Raw genomic sequence first — 20,546 nt, 5'->3', positions numbered from 1 at the left:
GGGGTCTGGGCAGGGCTAGATGGTCTAACGTGGACTCACTCACATGTCCAATGCCTTGTCTGGGATGGTCACAACAGAGGAGAGCTGGCTGCTCTCCCTCCATGTGGCCTCTTCAGTAGCCTAGACTTTTTTTTTTTACAAGGCAGCTAATTTTTGAGAAAAGACAAAAGCAGAAGCTGCTGGGTCTTTTAAGGCCTAGGGCTGGAAAAGTCACCGTGTCCCTTTGGCCACATCCTATTGGCCAGCTTAGATTCAAGAGAGGGGAAATAGATCCCACCTCTTGATGGGAAGAGTGGCACGCACATATGGGGGTGCGATTGCACCCAATCTACCACAGCTCCCTGGTTTTATTTGTGCCGTCTATATGTTCTAGTTCATGTAGGGTTCACCCCATGTTACCTCATTTAAAGTTCCCAATGAATGTAAAGGGAACATTGTCACTATCTCATGGATGAGAAAAACTGAGGCTTAGAGAGGTCAAACGATTTGTACTGTGCCACCCAGAGCTGGAGACAAGCCCAAGTCTGGGGCTAACGCAGCAGAGTATCACCTTATGCTATGCCCTGACCTAACCCCACCTTCCAGAGGCCGGTAACTACCAGACTGTTTCCGAATTAACTTCTGTGAGTCCTGGGAATGTGCTAGGTAAATTAAAGGAAAATGAACAACCATGTGGATTATTTTAATTATTTTAGTGACCTAAAGATCTCTATAAGAAACTTTATAAACTCATAAAAGGTATTAAAATTCCAATAATTTTTATTTGAAGAATTTTGTCTAGCCAAAAATCAAGTTAATGATATTGTTTTTCCAATATAATTTGGTAAATAATCATTCACTTTTCAACCCATTTATTATCTGCATTTATTTTGCCTCTCATTGATTAAAAGGTTGCGTCTTCTAAAGAGACACTTTTCACAGAGCAAGCTATTTGGAAATACAAACTACTTTCCTCCTCCTTTTTATGGGATAATTAAAGAAAAAAACATCAAAGGTCAGTTTTACATTTGTCACCAGTGGATAAAAATGTACCGACTGACAGCAAGGTGGGGTTGTCTCCAGGAGATTCAGCGTGAATCAGAAGAGTCTATTCTGTGGTGGGCAGGACACCTTCCCTCCAGACAGGTGGATGATGGCGCATAACCAACGAGGAATCCACCTGCTCTGAGGACTGCTGCCCGTGAACACTGGAGACTTGGCTGCCTTTTCATCACCTCTCCCATAGCCACTTACTTCAGTCTCCAAGAAAGAAAATTCTGACATCTTAATTTTAATGTGGGCATTTGATACAGTGCTTGAGATAAATATAACCATGTGTAGTATGGAGAAGGTTTAATGGGAAATGGTTGGCATTCTTTCTTGGTAAAGGCATGGGGGAGAGGAGGAGGGGCGGGAGAGGGGAAGAGGGGGAAGGAGGAGAGAGAGAAATGCGTGCACACACACACACACACACACACTCAGCACTGAGGAAGACAAAAGCAGATATAACCAAGGCTCACAGCAGCCTCCCCGCTAACTTGACACTTGCCAGACCCCGGCCAGCATGGTTGTGCTGAATCCAATGACTTTGGGAATTTATCTTCAGCTTTTCTTCCGTTCTATCGTGTCTCAGCCGACTTTCATCAACAGTGTCCTCCCTATCTCAGCAGGTAAATGGTGACCACAACTTTCCTCTCTTCCATCTGTCAAGGGCCAGCGGGAGGAAGGGAGACTGTTTTGCAGTGCGTCCTGATATTCTTGCCATTCAACTCTTGGCGGAGGGAGGCTGGGAGGGAGACAGCTACCAAGCAGCTTCCTGTCACCTGAGCTTGCCTTGGAAGCCCTTTCTGTCTTGTTCTAGCCAGCCCTTACTGGGGCTGCTCAAAACCAGAGAGCTTTTGATAAAAGGGTTTCTGCCTCCCCTACTTCTTTTCCCCGTTGACTGCATGATTTCATCTTGGCCAGGAATTTGGGGGAGCTTAAAAGAGACAGAGAAGGGCAAGTGAGCCCCAGAAGTTTCTGTAAATATGTCTCTGACCTCTTCCGAAGCAGGCTCGCCTCCCAGGCATGTTGTGGAGTAAGCATGTCTCTGTCCAAGCCTGGGCAGTGTCCACCAAGGGACAATCCTGCTGGAGGGAAGGGAGCCCAGCTGATTGTTCTGAGGCCAGGGACACCTGCTGCAAACTCAGGACTAGGTTCTCTGTGTCCCTGGCCCTGTTTGCTTTGGGGGACGAGACTTCTTCAGCCTCAGATGAGGCAGCTAGGGGTCTGGGAGAAGGGGAGGAGGTTCCAGAGTGATAGGCCGGCCTGGAGCTGGGTGTGTCTGCTGGGTAGGGCTGCAAGATTTGGGGAAGGGGCTTTGCCTGACAGCCTGGCAGCCTGTTCTGAGGGCACCAGGCTGCTGCCCTTGTCCTGTCTGACCTGGAGCAGGGGAAGTATTGGGTTACTGGAGCAAACTATTTAAGTCTTTGTGAGGAAACTCAAATGTTTCCGGAGGGCTTGAGGGAGGCAGGCAGACCCCAGTCTTTGCTGCCTGCCTCTCACAGCCGCTTCAAGTCACCTCAGTGACCCTTGGTCTCCCGGCAAAGACAGTTTTAGTCATGCCCTCCAGCGTGAGTCTCAAAAATACTTACCTGAGACAAATTTCACTGCTGCTGCCTTTGTTGGAAACACAAGAAGGGCCAAAACGCCAACTCTTGGAGAGGGCATGTCTCTGCGTTCAGATCCCAATTGCTGCCCATTCATAAAAACAGCTTGTCGACAAGTTCTGCTGCCAACATCTGTGGGCCCCAAGAGAGTGACTCAGAGATGAGCGGGAGACTAATTATAAATGTGTGAGGAACAGAAGGAGAGGAGGGAGGATTTGTGGAGAATACTGGGGGGTGGGAGGACCCGTGGGTGCCAACTTGCCCTCACAAATTCAAATTGAGAGCACAGAGTTTCTTCCAGGAGTGAGTAGATCATTTTTCCCCAATTCAAGGAGAAGCTTGATAGTTAATTTGGTCTAATTTGGTCATCTTGTTTGGGTGACCCTTTGAGAATCTGCGGAAGGCTCGGGACGTCAGGAAACTCAGTTTTCTGGTTCCGGTGCTGCCCTGACGGGCTCTCTGACTTCTGGGAGGCAGCTGGCATCACACTGTAAGCGCCATGTGAGCAGGGACTGTGTCCATCTTGCATATTATCATTCCTCCCCAGGGTCATGACAGTGCCTGGTAATCGTAGGTGCTCGTAAATATTTGGTGAATAAAAGAATGAAAACTTCTCTCATCTACAGATTGGAGTTTACCATCATTTTGTATTATTAATACTTGGGGTCTTCAAACTTTTTAAACAGGGGGCCAGTTCACTGTCCCTCAGACCGTTGGAGGGCCAGAATATAGTTTAAAAAAAAAAAAAAAACTATGAACAAATTCCTATGCATGCTGCACATATCTTATTTTGAAGTAAAAAAACAAAACAAGAACAGATATGATCACACCGCGTCATGTGGCCCGCGGGCCATAGTTTGAGGACCCCTGGATAGAGCCCAGGTGGCCAAGGCATTCTGAAAGCTAGAGAGAAAAGAACTTCTGAATTTCTTTGAACTCTGTGCCCTGGAGAGCACCCTGGTACAGCACAGACATCTCTTAGGGGAGATTTCTTTGCAGTTGTACCAATTAGAACAACATCAGGATAAAGAAGCAACTCAGATGGTTCAGATGAAAAGACTTGAACGAAGGGACCACTGTCAGAAGGTGGATGGAGTTAAGGGAACCAATGAGGAATGTTGAGACACCAGAGATCAGTAACCACAGGGAGCCTTTACTACCTTGTGCTTGAGAAAGAAGGAGAAGGAAATAGGGAAGTGGATCCCCCACAGATTGGAGCCTTAGAGGGGGGCCATACAGCAGGAGCACTGGTCATGGAGGGACCCAAAGCAGAGAGAAAGTGAAGAAGAAACACCTCGACCTCTCTCTCCCATCCGACCACCTATTGGAAGTGCCTCCCATTGGCCAAATCCAACCTGAAGCTGGAGGGCAGGTCATGGATGTCAGTATCCAAACACAGAGAACAGAGAGGGAAGAGGGAGGCAGGGCTAGAATACCAGTCCACACACCCACGGCCCTTCATGATAAAGTGCTGCATCTGGATCTTCTGGTTTGGAATGTGGTCTTTAAACATTTGGTAAAACTACGAGACAGACCGAAGGGGAATCACTAAAGTCAATAAGGCAAAAACTCTGCCTTCTCTCTTGGCTCGTTCCCCTCATGTAGACGCCATGGCTTTATCATTGGCCTATTTCAAAAATCAATGTAGGCCTTGAAATGGGAACTTTTCTTTGACATGAGACAATTTTAATCCTTTGAAAATATTTTCTAACAACTGGACATTAAATAGTCTATATTCAGAAGCTTGTAAATTCTTATTCTTCTGGAGACATGCTGTGTCTACACAGAAATATAGGCCACTGCAGGAAAATCTTTTCATTCCATCCACTACAACTTAGTGAGTGGCTACTGTGCATCTGGCACTGTGACATGTGCTGGAGGGGGACACAAAGACAAGTCGGATGTGACTTCTGCTCTGGGAGAAATTCAGAATCACCTGCTGTTAAAACACAGGCAGCATGTGCTGAAGGGCCCAGATTGGTGCTGAGATGGAGGAAGAGCTCTTACAGGCCTTTACAGCTGTGCCACTCCTTCCTCCCTTCAGGAAAGATTGTATTCCAGCAATGCCAGACACAGAACCACTATTTGGAGCAGGTGTTCTTTACCTGGCTACCTCAACTGCTGCGTCCCAGAAGAGGACCAGGAAGTAGGGGAAAAAACATCAAAGAAGCCAAAATTGATCATAGAAATCCCAGCACTAAATCACATGCATTTGATAGACAGAAAACTGTCTTAGGCCCTTACTCTAAGCCTACTAACTTTTATGTTGAACACCATTCTAACAGGCTTAGAGAGCAGATGTCTTGAAGTGTGGTGAATTGGGTATAGTACATTAGATTAGGGATGGAGGATAGACAGAGTGACAACAAAATGATAGCTGATGAAATTGATTAGAAGAAAAATGATAAAAAACTAGGAATGGTTCCGAGATTTCAAAAGGAATAGTAGACTGGACTCTAGAGACTTCTGTATGTAACCCATGGGGACATGCTTGACTGTATAAAAAGCACATTAACTGGTTTTCATTGTGATGAGCGTAAATGAGTGAAGACTGAGTTATGGTCACTTTATCTCGCTTAAGAAGGCAGATAAATGAGTTTTATCTTTGACTGGTTTCTACTGAACATGGCGGTCACTTAAAATGTTAGGAGCCCTATGTTTCATGTATGAACTATTACTGGGAAACAAACCACCCTAACACTTGGTGGCTTAAACCAACAATTATTTTACTGGAGTTGATGTGTTTGTGGGTTTACTAAGGGTCTGCTGATCTAGCTGGTCTGGGTTTGGCTAGTCCTGGCTGGGCCCACTTATGGATCTGTGGATTGACTTAGCTCTGATATCCATCCATAGATGTAGCTCATTTCTAGATGTACAATTTCTAGAATGTGGAGGTATAGACCCAAGGAAAATAATGTCATAGAGGGGTGGGCCTTTCACACAGTTCAATTTATGTAATTCTCACAGCACCCCTGGATGGGTGTGGCATTACTCCCACTTTTCAGGTGAGGAAATAGAGGATCAGAAAGGTTAACTCCCAACGGCACACAGCTGGCATGTAGGAGAGCTGGAGACTGGAATTCTGAGTCCACGGTTTTCACCTATATAGACCAAATCTGCCACAGTCCCGGACAGTGATGTTGGCTTTGAAGGCCCTGCCGGTTGCCCTCCTATTCTCTGGAAACTCTCCTCTGGGTTCGGTACTCTTCACTACCTCCAACCTTCTCCTCAGGATATCAGTGTCCAAAGCTCTGGCAAGAACTGAAATATCAGTTTCTAATAAAGTATGCCTTACTCGCCAGGGTACTGATTTATCTCTCCTTAGGTGGTCTTTGCATTTTAATGAGGGCTAAAGAACTGGCTCTAGTGAAACAAGTTCCACCCAAAGTTTTTGGGGTGGGGCCTTCTTGGAGCCAGAGTAGCCCCACTTCACAAGCCTTTTCTTCAGGTATTGGGAGCAGACCCGCCCGTACCACACAGACACGTGTGGCTTCCCTCGTCTAATGCAGGATTCCTCGTGCAGGCCAAGACTCTCCAGGTGATGTTTGGGTCCAGGTGTCAGAGACCAGATGGCGAGAAGACACAAATCCAGTCCTGCAGAGTGATCAAGTGGAAGGATGTGATTTCTGTCTGGGCACTGGAATCTTTTTCTGTTGCCCACTGGGATGGGACCCAGGGTAGGCGCTCTGTGGCCTAGAAAGGCCATCCAGCCCCTGGCTCCCCTGCCTGGAAGCCTGCCAGGCCACCACTTGGGAACCATCCATGTTCTTGGCACTAGATTATGGGCCATTTATTTGTGTCTGATGCTGATCAGCTATTGTTTAATGTCCCGTAATGCACTTGCCAGCCGTCTCCTCTGATTTACCTCTTCATATTTTCTCTGGATAATAAAATCAGAGAGGGTTCTTAAATGAAAGGGCTCTCTAGGGGGTCCCAGGCTTCCTGCCTCACCCCAGTCCAAGCCTATGCATGAAGTAGTGGTCTCATCTCCAGCTTACGTGAGAGATGGGAGACTTTCCCCTTGGATAACTTGGGCCAAGCCCTCAGGTTGCCATTCACCATGATCAGGTCTGCTTTATTCAGAGCCACAGCTGCCGCTGCCACAACCAGCATGAACAGAGAGTGCCTCTGGCTCTGATGAGACACCAGATAAGCTGGTGCCCCGACTTCAGTACTATTCATATTGTTCTTATGACTAGTACCAGCCATCCCCCAAAGTGTGTTTGCTTTTCAGGGAAGCCCCTACTGGGAGGGGTCCTGGGCTTAAATGTCTTGGTTATGAACTATGTGATGGTGGGGAGGTCACTTCACTGCAGCGAGCCCCAAGTTCCTCATCTGTAGAATGGGACAATGGGCTCTGTCTCACAGGATTGCTACAAAGATGTATTAATTCAACAGACATCTTATGAGTGCCAACCATGTTCCTGGGACTGGGATGCAGCAGTGAGCAAACAGACAAAACTGTCCCACCCACATGGGGTTTCCGTCATCTCTGTGAGAAGAATTTGTCTATGCGATCCCACTGTGCCCAACAGGTGAACGAAGGGCCCACGGAGCGGTTATGAAGCTCAGGAATCAGGTTCCCAAGCTCTAAATCTAATCTTTATGTTTGATGCTTGAACACAGACAGAAATATTTTTTAAGTTGCCTTAGTTGCTAACATTTAAAATTAAATACTTTAACTTTTTAAAAATATATATTTCTGATGTCCCTTTTAACAAAGCTTTGAACAGCAGGACATCCTGGCAGTCCGGGGCACAAATTCTGGCATAGACATCGCTGTGTGGCGTGAGCAGGTGGTGGTCACGCAGTGCCAGCTCGCCTCTGATCTCATACTGCGTCCACCTTCCTCCTTACATTGACCTGTCTGGCCCCCTCTGGGCATGAGACTTTTAGGTTTCTGGGCCTAGAAGGCCTATTGGCTTGGCCTCTGCCTGCCCGTTCTTTCGCATCTCTCCAGAATTCCAAAGCTCAGTTCAGTTTAAAAGTCCACATTCTAGATGACTGGGTCTTAAACTACAGTGCTGGTTCTCAGCCCTGGCTGGATGTAAGAATCACCCTGTGTGAGTGGTGCCTGTGGCTCAATGCATAGGGCGCTGGCCCCGTATATCGAGGATGGAGGGTTTGAACCTGGCCCAGGCCAGCTAAAACAGCAGTGACAACTGCAACAAAAAATAACCGGGCATTGTGGTGGACGCCTGTAGTCCCAGCTACTCAGGAGGCTGAGGCAAGAGAATCCCTTAAGCCCAAGAGTTGGAGGTTGCTGTGAGCTGTGACACCACAGCACTCTACCAAGGGCGATACAATGACACTCTGTCTCAAAAAAAAAAAAAAAAAAAGAATCACCCAGAGTGCTTTACAAAGTCCCAGTGTCCATGCTGAACAGATCAATTAAATCGGAACTCCTAGGGTATGAGACCAGGCACTGGGAGTACTTAAAGTTCCCCAGGTAGTGGCATCATGAGTCATGCCAATAATCACACCACTTTTGAAGACTGAGGTGGAAGGATCACTTGAAGCCAGGAGTTCAAGACCAGCCTAAGCAACATGGCAAGACTCCCATCTCTAAAAAAATTAAACAATAAACCAGATGTGATAGCATGTGCCTGTAGTCCCAGCTACATAGGAGGATTGCTTAAGCCCAGGAATTCGAGTTTGCAGTGATCATACCACTGCACTCCAGCCTAGGTGGCAGAACAAGACCCTGTGTCTAAATAAATACATAAATAAATAAAGTTCTCCAGGTGATTCCAATGTCTAGCCAGGGCTAATCACTGGACTATAGTCAGCATTAGAATCACCTGGAGGGCATTTTTAAACTGCAGACCACTGGCACCCGCTCCCAGGAGTGTCTAACTCTGTAGGTCTGGGGTGGGGCCCAAGAGTGCATTTCTAGCTAACAAGTCCCCAGGTGCTGCTGATGCCGCTGGTCCATGGCCCACACTTTGAGAACCTCTGCTCTAGCCTGCCTCCGAGTTACTGTATTGGTTTTCCATGGCCACTGTAACAAATCACCACAAACTTAGTGGCTTTAAACAACACACATCTATTCTCTGACAGTTCTAGAGGTCGGAAGTCTAAAATCATTTTCACTGTCAGAAGTAAAGGTGCTGGGTTTGAACCCCCCAATCTCGGCATATGGGGCCGGCGCCCTACTCACTGAGCCACAGGCGCTGCTGAGGGTGGCGGGTTCAAATCCAGCCCCGGCCAAACTGCAACAAAAAAATAGCCGGGCGTTGTGGCGGGCGCCTGTAGTCCCAGCTGCTCGGGAGGCTGAGGCAGGAGAATCGCCTAAGCCCAGGAGTTGGAGGTTGCTGTGAGCCGTGTGACACCACGGCACTCTACCCGAGGGCAGTACAGTGAGACTCTGTCTCTACAAAAAACAAAAAAGAAGTAAAGGTGCTGGCAAGACCAAGCTCCCCTGAAGGCTCTAGGGAGGAGTCTGTTTCCTGCCTTCTCTGCCGCATCAGAGCCAGTGGCATAGCATCTTGCCTCCGTGCACATCTCCATCTGTGTCAAATCTACTCGGCCAGACTCTTATAAGAACACTTGTGATCATATTTAAGGCCCACTCAGATAATCCAGGATAATCTCCTCATTTTAAACTCCTCAATCACACCTACAATGTCCTTTTTTCCATATAAGGTAAGATTTATAGGTTCCAGGTATTAGGATCTGGATATCTGTGGGGGCCGTTATTCAGCCTACCACAGTTGCTTTTTCCTCTGGGTGAACTGACCCATGAGTATTTTAAAAGACATCAGAATGCCAGTGCAGGCATATACCCTGTCTTCATTTGGGTTCCTTCCCAGAAGCGGACCCTGAGACAAAGATGTGGGTGCCGGGAATTTAATGTGGGAAGTGATCCCAGTAGGGCAGTGAGGTGGGAAGAGAAGGAGTGAACACAGAGAATTCGTGAGCAGATTACTGCTCTGGGCAGCTGGGGCTCAATTCGACAGGGAGGCAGACCGGGAACTGGGACATTTACCCACCAACTCCTGGAAATTTTAATCACTCCTGTGCTTCTTGTTTGCCCCAAACAACTTCCCCAGGTCGGAGAGCCCTCTGGCATAGTCAGAGGCACGTGTGGCAGGAAGCTGGACTCATGGATGGGATTGATGGATGCTGAGGGCCGTGGGCAGAGAAGTGGGGGCATCTGCGTACATGCTGTGAGAGACCAGCTGTGTCCGACTGGCCTCTGTACAGCCCCTGCCTCAGTCACCCTTCTAGGCAGCAGCAGTCACAGCTCAGGATGCCTTCCTGCTGTGATGCAGAACTGGGGATCCAGTTGCCACATGGAACCCCCACTGACAATCATAAAGTGACCTCTCATTGAGCAATTTCTAGTAGACTCTTTACATATACCATCTTTAATCTTCACAACAATGTCACGAGGTAGCTATTAGCACTCCCATTTTATCATATAGGAAATGAGCATTCGTAGAGGTGCAGCCACTCACCTGAGGCCACGCAGTGCCAGGGTGAAAGTTCCAAATCAGGACTTTCTGACCCCAAATCATCGCAGAGGCAGAATCAAGAAGAGGTTAGGAATAGGGCCGCTGATACCACACTACCTAGGTTCATATTTTTTGTTTCCCTTAGCTTTGTGACCTTGGGCAAATTACCCTCCTTGTGCCTCAGTTTTCTCATCTATGAAATGGAGGCTAAATGTAGGGTTTAATTAGAGAAGTTGTAAGGACTAAGCAGGATAATTATGAACATAGAACACTTTCAATAGCGTCTGGCCTACAGTATGCGGTATCTACACATTTCTGTCATTGTTTGCAGAACCTCACAGTGTCTGTACACATGTCAAGAATTATAGTTTCCCCTATCACTAGTTGCATAAAATGGTAAAAATCCCAAATACAACCCAAAGAACTTTTTGTTTAAAATATCCAGTGGGTTAGAGAAAGAAGAAAAGACTCAGCTTCCACCCATTTTGCATTTGTAGACCAGTCACTGAAAAGGGAACATGTTGCCCAGAGAATGAGACTCTTCTTGTGGTGACTGGCTTCCCCAGATGCTTTAAAAATACACCTGGCCCTATTCCATCACAGCCCGGAGAATTTAGCTCCATTCACACTGCACTTATCTCTCGTGGCAACCGGCATAAACACAGCACCAGGCGCGTGTTTGGAAGCTGGCAACAGCTGAAGGAGAGGCCCTGGACTGCTGCAGGCTTTGCACCAGCATCCAGCTGGGGACTGAAAACTGAAAAAGAGAGGGAAAGAAAAGCATCAGTAGGAGCTGGGCAGGTTCCTCCCCTCCCAAGCATCCCACATTCCCCTTCACTCCATCCTGCCAGGCCACTCCCCTTTCTTCTTGGCATCTTCCGGAGAAGTTTGGAGAAAGCCCCAAGAGCCTTCCTGCTGTTACTGGTAGCTCTCTCCTGGGACACAGGCTCCCGGGAAGACATTCCGGAGGTCTCAGTCTGAACATGGGGGCTTCTTCGGGACCCAGGAGAGCAAGAAATGGAGTGACAATGGCCACCCTATTGAGAGGGACTACCTGGCCTGACTGGGACTCTTGTTACTTTACTGTGACTTAGAGTCTGTTCAAATGTGTGAATGTGTCCCCTGCACAAGGGGCTTGCAGGGTGGGGTTTTATCACAGGGAGCTGAAACCGCACCGTTCTTTTGTGCCCAAACAGGGCCAACTTGGTCCCTGTATCCTTACTGGGGGGAACCTCATGAGGTGGCCTCAGAAAGCTTCCAAATTATCTGTGGTCATCCAGAAACCAAATTCTTAACATGGAGCTTAGTGTTTAGGATTTAGGGAGGCTCTAAGTTAAGAAAACAACCCATTTCCCTTCTGTCTATCTTTCTGAGAGCTTCACTGGGCAAGGTCATGGTCATGGCAGGGAAAGTTAAGGGTGGAAAAGATAAATGTCCCCTGTAGCAGGGCCCCGAAGAACAGCCTTGGTTTGGGTGGTGTGATTTTTCACTCTTCCTGTGTGCTTGTAGAAAGTGAGGGTGGAGGGCTGAGATGGCTTTAGGAACAACCTGGAAATGCTTTCCCCAGAGCATCTGAGGGAAATGGTTTCTTTTCTTTCTTTATTTTCTTCAATTCCCTGAGTCCACCTCTCTGGCCCCCACTTCCCTCTACTGGGCAGTCTTGAAAGGCAACTGGACACCTGAAGAGCTGCCACCATGGGCGTTGCTGCTGCGGTTTCCTTGTTCATGGCCAGTGGAAGGTGATGTGAAGACATTCAGTCAGGGCGTTAGTTATTTGCCTATTTCCGCATGTTCTTTTCTTTTCTTTCTTTCTTTTTTTTTTTTTTTTGAGACACAGTCTTACTTTCTTGCCCCCGGTAGAATGCTGCTGTGTCATAGCTCACAGCAACCTCTAACTCTTGGGCTCAAGTGACCGGCTTGCCTCAGCTTCCCAAGTAATGGGGACTACAGGTGCCCCCACAATGCCTGGCTATTTTTTTAGAGATGGGGTCTCACTTTTGCTCAGGCTGGTCTTGAACTCATGAGCTCAAGCAATCCACTTGCCTCAGCCTCCCAGAGTGTTAGGATTACAGATGTGAGTCACTGCGCCCAGCCTTTCCCCATGTTCTTAAAAGAGACTTGTAGCACAGGACCAAGGCCTTCGGGTAAAATTCAGGCGCATGTATAGTGTTGAACAAGCCATTTGCTCTCTCGTGGGATTCAGTGTCTTTCGGTAAATGAGGAGTGGGTGAGATTTCAAAGATCCTATTAGCCTTAAACTGTCTCTGACTTTGTGGCAAATAAGTTGTTTGCTACTTTACAGAGTCAGCACCCACACAAAGAAGGAGTCTTAGAGTACATTTCTCTTCTGAGTATTGGCACTGAGAACCCATAGTGTGCGAGTAAAGGGCATGGAGTTCACAGGCAGATATCTCTGCACTGGAGAGATAACTCTGTGACCCACTAGCTGAAGGATGTTGGTCATGCAGTTTTGGTTTAATTACTTTAAAAAAATAAATTTTGTTTTTATTATTATGAGTAATATATTAGTTGTATATATTTACAGGGTACATGTGATCTTTTGATATAAGCATAAATGTGTAATTATCAAATCAGGGTAACTGGGGTATCCATCACTTCGAGCATTTATCATTTCTTTGTATTAGGAAAATTCCAATTCCACTCTTTAAATTATTTTTAAAGGAAAGGATTTTAGTTTTTTCCCATTCAATATGATACTACCTGTGGGTCTGTCCATACAGATTTTATCATCATGCGATAAGTTCCTTCTGTACCCAATGTTTTGAGAGTTTTTATTGTGAAGAGATGTAAAATTTTATCAAATGATTTTTCAGCATCAGTTGAAATGATCATATAGTTTTGTCCTCATTCATCACATGTATCACACCATAGATTTGTGTCTATTGCACCATCCTTGGATTCCTAGGATGAATCCCGCTTGATCGTGATGAATCTTTTTAATATGTTATTGAATTTGGTTTGCTAGTATTTTCTTGAGGATTTTTAGATCAGTTTATCAGAGATATTGGCCTATAGTTTTCTTTTTTTGTTGTGTCTTTGTCTGGTTTTTGTACCAGGGTAATACAGGGCTCATAGAATGAGCATGCGAATGTTCTCTCCTCCTCAATTTTTTGGAAGAGTTTAAGTAAGATTGGTATTAGTTCTTTGAATGTTTGGTAAAATTCTGCAGTGAAGCCATGGGGTCCTGGGCTTTTATTTGTTGGCAGACTTTTTATTACTGCTTCTGTTTCATTATTTGTCATTAGATTATTCAGGTTTTGGATTTCTTTTTGGTTTGATTTTGTATGTGTCTAGGGATTTATCTACTTCTTCTAGGTTTTCCAATTGATTGGCATACAGTTGCTCATAATAACCTCCAATGATCCTTTGAATTTCTGCAATATCATGTGTAATGTCTCCTCTTTTATCTCTGATTCTATTTATTTGATTTGTTTCTCTTTTTTCTTAGTCTGACTAAAAGTTTGCCCATTTTGTTTATCTTTTCAAAAGGCTAACTTTCTGTTTCATTGATCTTTTGATTTTTAATTTAATTTGTCTCTGTCCTAATCTTTATTATTTCTTTTCTTCTACTAATATAGGGTTGTTGTTTTTTTTTTTTTTTTGCTATTTTTCCTACTCCTTTAAGATGCATCATTAGGCTGTTTATTTGAAGCTTTTCTGATTTTGTGATATAGGTACTCATTGCTATAAATTTTTTTCTTAATACTTTTTCCACTGTGTCAAATAGGTTTTTACATTGGGTTTTCATATTCATTTGTTTTGAGAATTTTTAAAATTTCTTTCTTAATGTCTTTATTGACCCACTCTACATTCAGAAGCATATTGTTTAATTGCCATGTGTTTATATAATTTCCAGTGTTGCTCTTATTATTGATTTCTAGATTTATACCACTGTGGTCAGAGAAAATACTTGATATAATTTGAGGGTTTTTTTGAAAATTTTAAGACTTATTTTCTGACCTAAATACAGTTATTCCTGAGAATGATCCATGAGCTTAAGAGAAGAATGTATATTCTGTGGCTATTGAATAAAAAATTCTGTAAATATCTGTTCTGTCCTTTGGTCTGTAGTCACAGATTAAGTCCAATGTTTGTTGATTTTCTGTCTGGATGATCTCTGCAATGCTGAAATGCATTCGAGTGTTGAGATCTCCAATAACTATTGTGTTGGGGCCTCTCTATTTATTGCCTATAATATTTGCTTTATATATCTGGGTCTTCCAGTGTCATGTGGATAAATACTTAGAGTTGTTGTAGCCTCTAGAGTTGTTATAGTTGTTATAGAATTGACCCTTTCATCATTATACATACAATGACGTCTTTTTACAGTTTGTATCTTGAAATCTATCTTATCTGATTGTTTCACCTGATCGTTTTTGGTTTCCATTTGCATGGAATATCTTTATCCATCCCTATATTATTGGTCTATATGTGTCTTTATAGGTAAGGTAGGTTTCTTATAGACAACATGTGGCTAGGTCTTATTCTTTTATCCATCCAGCTACTCTATGTCTTTTGATTGGAGAGTTTATCCACAGTCAATGTTATTATTGATACATGAAGACATATTATTGCCATGTTGTTGTTTGATTTATGGTTGTTCTGTGATACTCTTTCGTTCTGTCTTCTTTCCTGTCTTCCTCTGTTAAAAGTGAGTTTCTCTGGTACTGTGGGGTTTTTTTTGTAGAGACAGAGTCTCACTTTACTGCCGTCGGTAGAGTGCCGTGGCGTCACACGGCTCACAGCAACCTCCAACTCCTGGGCTTAAGCGATTCTCTTGCCTCAGCCTCCCGAGCAGCTGGGACTACAGGTGCCCGCCACAACGCCCAGCTATTTTTTTGTTGCAGTTTGACCGGGGCTGGGTTTGAACCCGCCACCCTCAGTATATGGGGCCGGTGCCCTATTCACTGAACCACAGGCGCCGCCTCTGGTACTGTGTTTTAATTTGTTTCTTTTTATTTTTTGTATATCTGTCATGGTAGGTTTTTTGATTCAAGGTTACCATGAGGCTTGCAAAAAAAAAGACATTTAATAATCAATTATTTTAAACATATAACGACTTAATTCTGTTTGCAAACAATAAGCGAAGATAAATCTGAAAGAAATTCTACACTTTAACTCCATTCCCCTTGCTTTTTAACTTTTTTTTGTTTCAATGTATATCTTTTAATGCTACCTAGCTCTCAAAAAGTTGTTATACTTATTATCTGTGATAGATTTGTCTTTTAGTCTACCTATTTAAGATAGAAGTGGTATATACACAATAGCGATAGAGTATTCTATAATTGTATTATCCGTGAGTTTTGTACTTTAAGGTACTTACTTACTGTCCATTAATGCCCTTTTCTTTTATATCAAAGAACTCCTTTTAGCATTTCTTGTAGGTCAGGTCTGGTGTTGATGAAGTCGCTCAGCTTTTGTTTTGCTGGAAAAGTCTTCATTTTTCCTTGATGTTTGAAGGCTATTTTTGTAGGACATAATATTCTAAGGTTAAGGTTTTTTCCTTCAGCACTTTGGATATGTTATTCCACTGTCTCCTGGCCTGCAACATTTCCACTGAGAAGTCTACTGCCAGATGTTTACAGAGCTCCTTTATATGTTTTTTATTTTCTTTTTCTTGCTTCCTTTAGGACCTTTTCTTTATCTGTGTCCTGTGGGAGCTTAATTATTACCTTAATAATTACCTTAATTATTAAATCTACTTGGTGTTAAATCTACTTGGTGTTCCATGACCTACGTGTACCTGAATATTGGTACCTTTCTCTAGGTTTGGAAATTTCTCTGTTATTATTTTTTTTAAATAAACTTTCTACCCCAATCTCAATCTCCTTTTTAAAAGGTAAATAACTCTTAGATTTTTCCCCTTTGAAGTTATTTTCTAGATTTTATAGGTGTGCTTCCTTCTTTTTTTTCTTTTTTCTCTCCTGACTGCATATTTTCAAATAGCCTGCACCTAAGCTCACTAATTCTTTCTTCTGTTTTTTCAATTCTGCTGTTGAGAGTCCCTGATGCATTTTTTAATTTATCAGTTGATTTTTTTTTTGCCTCAGAATTTCTACTTGATTTTTAAGAAGTTATTTCAGTGTGTTTGTTAAATTTCTCTGACAGTCTTCTAAATTCCTTCTCTCTGTTGTCTTAAAGTTCATTGAGCTTCTTCAGAACAGCTATTTTGAATTCTTTGAGAGTTTATCTCTGTCGTTCTAGGATTGGTCATTGGTACATTATTTAGTTTGTTTAGTGAGGTCATACTTTCTTGCATGTTCTTGATACTTGTAGGTGGTCATTGATGTCTAGGCATTGGAGTTAAGTATTTATTCTAATCTTCACAGTCTTGGCTTCATTGAACCTGTTTTTCTTGGGAATGCTTTCCACATGTTCAAAGGGAATTGAATGTTGTGGTGTAAGTCTTTAGTCACTGCTGCTGTGTCAGAACTGGGGGTGCCTCAAGTCCAATAATACTGTGACTCTGCCGATTCCGATTCTGGTGATACACATACCACCTTCGTGGGCTTGGGTAAGATATGGGAGAATTCCCTGGATTGCCAGGCAAAATTTCTTATTTGCTTTCTTCACTCTCTGGGCTGATACTAACTCATACTGGGCTGATGAGTTAGAGGAGGGGTGAGATGGACACTCCTTTGTGGTCACCACAGCTGGGACTGTACCAGGTCACACAGGATGACAGCTTGGCCTCACCCAAATCCCATGGCAATTGCTGCCTGACTACCTCTGATGTTTATTTAAAGCCAAAGGGCTCTTTACTTGGCAGGTGTTAAATCCTGCCAGGACTAGGTCCTTCTCTTCAAGGCAATGGGTTTCCTTTTGGCCCAGGTGATGCTAGAAATGCGTTCCAGGAAGGCCTGGAATCAGGGGCTTTGGGAGTCTGCTTGGTATGTTTTTACTGTGGCTAAGCTGGTACCCAAGTTGTGAAACAAAGTCCTCTGAGTTCTTCCCTTTCCTTTCCCCACATGGAAGAAGACTCTCCCTGAGCCTCGCTGCCTGGAGTTGGGAGAGGGGTGAAACAGGCACTGGCTTGGCCACCATCACTGGCTTCTCACTGGGTCATATGTACCGCAAGTCCATGGGCTCCGAGCCAGCACAGTCACAGGAGATGCCCAAGGACTACAACTTTTGTGGCCTGACTACCTTATGAATTTATTTGAGGCCTCGGGCCATTTTGTCAACAAGTGATGGAGCTAGCCAAAACTTGGGTTTGGGGTGGAAGATTTCCCTCCAGCCAGGCTGGTCCAAGGGCTTCTTCCGTGGGTGCCAGCAGAATTCTGATCTATGCTGTGTTCCCCTCTGACAGGGAGGCTCTGAGATCAAATGCTAAGTCCCACAATTGCTTCACTCTCCCTCCCCTAGGGACACAAATTCTTTTTCCACTCAGAGCCAATACTGCTGGAGGCTGGGTGAGGGGTGGAGTAGGAAAGGTCAGACTGTATTTCCTGACTTCTTTGGTACCTCTTTCCTTGATATAATGTTAAAACCAGATGATCACTCACTGTGATCACTCACCTGATTTTTGGTTCTTCTGAAGGTGCTTCCTTGTTTAGATAGTTGTTGCATTTGGTGTTTGTGTGGAGGGTCTGTCACTGAAGGTTTCTGTTTGGCTATCCTGACTCATGTTGGTTTAATTTCTTAACACCTCAGTTTCCACATCTATGAAATGGGGATAATAATAGCCCCTATTTTAGAACAGCCTGAACAAGAATGAAACCTTGTCTCTATTAAAAATAGAAAGAATTAGCCTATGGCATTCTGGTGGGTGCCTGTAGTCCCAGCTACTGAGGAGGCTGAGGTAGGAGAACTGCTCAAACTCAGGCGTTTGAGGTTGCTGTGCCATAGGCTGATACCACAGCACTCTAGCCTGGGTAATGGAGTGTCCCTATTTTAGATGATGATGAGGTTAAAACGAACTAATACGTAGAGCTTTGTGCCACCCCTGTCAAGTACTTAGCTCTAAGTCACTGGTAACAAACACTTTTCCATATCTCAGGGTTGTTTTGATTTGCATTTCTCTAATATATAGAGATGATGAACATTTTTTCATGTGTTTGTTAGCCATTCGTCTGTCGTCTTTAGAGAAAGTTCTATTCATGTCTCTTGCCCATTGATATAAGGGATTGTTGGCTTTTTTCATGTGGATTAATTTGAGTTCTCTATAGATCCTAGTTATCAAGCTTTTGTCTGATTGAAAATATGCAAATATCCTTTCCCATTGTGTAGGTTGTCTCTTTGCTTTGGTTATTGTCTCCTTAGCTGTACAGAAGCTTTTCAGTTTAATGAAGTCCCATTTGTTTACTTTTGTTGTTGTTGCAATTGCCATGGCAGTCTTCTTCATGAAGTCTTCCCCCAGGCCAATATCTTCCAGTGTTTTTCCTATGCTTTCTTGGAGGGTTTTTATTGTTTCATGCCTTAAGTTTAAGTCCTTTATCCATCTTGAATCAATTTTTGTGAGTGGGGAAAGGTGTGGGTCCAGTTTCAGTCTTTTACATGTAGACATCCAGTTCTCCCAACACCATTTATTGAATAGGGAGTCTTTCCCCCAAGGTATGTTCTTGTTTGGTTTATCAAAGATTAGGTGGTTGTAAGATGTTAGTTTCATTTCTTGGTTTTCCATTCGATTTCAAGTGTCTGTGTCTCTGTTTTTGTGCCAGTACCATGCTGTCTTGAGCACTATGGCTTTGTAGTACAGACTAAAATCTGGTATGCTGATGCCCCCAGCTTTATTTTTATTACAGAGAACTGCCTTAGCTATACGGGGTTTTTTCCAGTTCCATACAAAACGCAGAATCATTTTTTCCAAATCTTGAAAGTATGATGTTGGTATTTTGATAGGAATGGCATTGAATAGGTAGATTGCTTTGGGAAGTATGGACATTTTAACAATGTTGATTCTTCCCATCCATGAGCATGGTATGTTCTTCCATTTGTTAATATCCTCTGCTATTTCCTTTCTGAGGATTTCATAGTTTTCTTTATACAGGTCCTTCGCCTCCTTCGTTAGGTATATTCCTAGGTATTTGATTTTCTTTGAGACTATGGTGAAGGGAGTTGTGTCCTTAATTAGCTTCTCATCTTGACTGTTATTGGTGTACACAAAGGCTACTGACTTGTGGACATTGATTTTATATCCTGAAACATTACTGTATTTTTTGATGACTTCTAGGAGTCTTGTGGTTGAGTCTTTGGGGTTCTCTAAGTATAAGATCATGTCGTCAGCAAAGAGGGAGAGTTTGACCTCCTCTGCTCCCATTTGGATTCCCTTTATTTCCTTGTCTTGCCTAATTGTATTGGCTAGAACTTCCAGCACTATGTTGAATAGTAAAGGTGACAGAGGACAACCTTGTCTGGTTCCAGTTCTAAGAGGAAAAGCTTTCAGTTTTACTCCATTCAGTAAAATATTGGCTGTGGGTTTGTCATAGATAGCTTCAATCAGTTTTAGAAATGTGCCACCTATGCCTATACTCTTCAGAGTTCTAATTAGAAAAGGATGCTGGATTTTATCAAATGCTTTTTCTGCATCTATTGAGAGGATCATGTGATCTTTATTTTTGCCTCTGTTAATATGGTGGATAACGTTTATAGACTTGCGTATGTTAAACCAGCCTTGCATCCCTGGGATGAAGCCTACTTGATCATGATGAATGACTTTTTTGATGATAAGCTGTAATCTATTGGCTAGGATTTTGTTGAGAATTTTTACGTCTATGTTCATGAGTGAGATTGGTCTGAAATTCTCCTTTTTGTTTGGGTCTTTTCCTGGTTTTGGTATCAGGGTGATGTTTGCTTCATAGAATGTGTTGGGGAAGATTCCTTCTTCCTCAATTTTCTGGAATAATTTCTGCAGTACAGGAATAAGCTCTTCCTTGAAGGTTTGATAGAATTCTGGAGTGAAGCCATCTGGACCAGGGCATTTTTTGGTTGGAAGCTTTTTTATTGTTTCTTTGATCTCAGTGCTTGAAATTGGTCTGTTCAGGAGCTCTATTTCTTCCTGGCTGAGTCTAGGGAGAGGGTGTGATTCCAAATATTGATCCATTTCTTTCACATTGTCAAATTTCTGGGCATAGAGTTTCTGGTAGTATTCAGAGATGATCTCTTATATCTCTGTGGGATCAGTTGTTATTTCCCCTTTATCATTTCTGATTGAGGTTACTAGAGATTTTACTTTTCTATTCCTCGTTAGTCTGGCCAATGGTTTATCTATTTTATTTATTTTTTCAAAAAACCAACTCCTTGTTTCATTAATTTTCTGAATGATTCTTTTGTTTTCAATTTCATTGATCTCTGATTTGATTTTGGATATTTCTTTTCTTCTACTGAGTTTAGGCTTAGATTGTTCTTCTTTTTCCAATTCCATAAGATCTCTTGTGAGATTGTTGATGTGCTCTCTTTCAGTTTTTCGAATGTAGGCATCTAAAGCGATGAATTTTCCTCT

At 43.5% G+C, this 20,546-nt stretch overlaps 1 protein-coding gene across 1 annotated transcript in view; it reads left to right on the top strand.

Annotated features, from left to right (window-relative positions):
* The first annotated feature begins 1,543 nt into the window (after window positions 1-1,543).
* Window positions 1,544-20,546, top strand: part of COLQ (collagen like tail subunit of asymmetric acetylcholinesterase) — a 76,160-nt gene continuing 57,157 nt past the window's right edge. The window contains exon 1 of the mRNA XM_053600611.1: window positions 1,544-1,649. Coding sequence (XP_053456586.1) covers window positions 1,544-1,649 — 106 coding nt within the window. The remainder of the gene's footprint in view (window positions 1,650-20,546) is intronic.

Source organism: Nycticebus coucang, chromosome 8 (genome assembly GCF_027406575.1).
Source record: "Nycticebus coucang isolate mNycCou1 chromosome 8, mNycCou1.pri, whole genome shotgun sequence".
Lineage (NCBI taxonomy): Eukaryota > Metazoa > Chordata > Mammalia > Primates > Lorisidae > Nycticebus > Nycticebus coucang.
The sequence above is the reverse complement of the archived record's forward strand: the minus strand, read 5'-3'. Positions and strand labels throughout refer to the sequence as shown.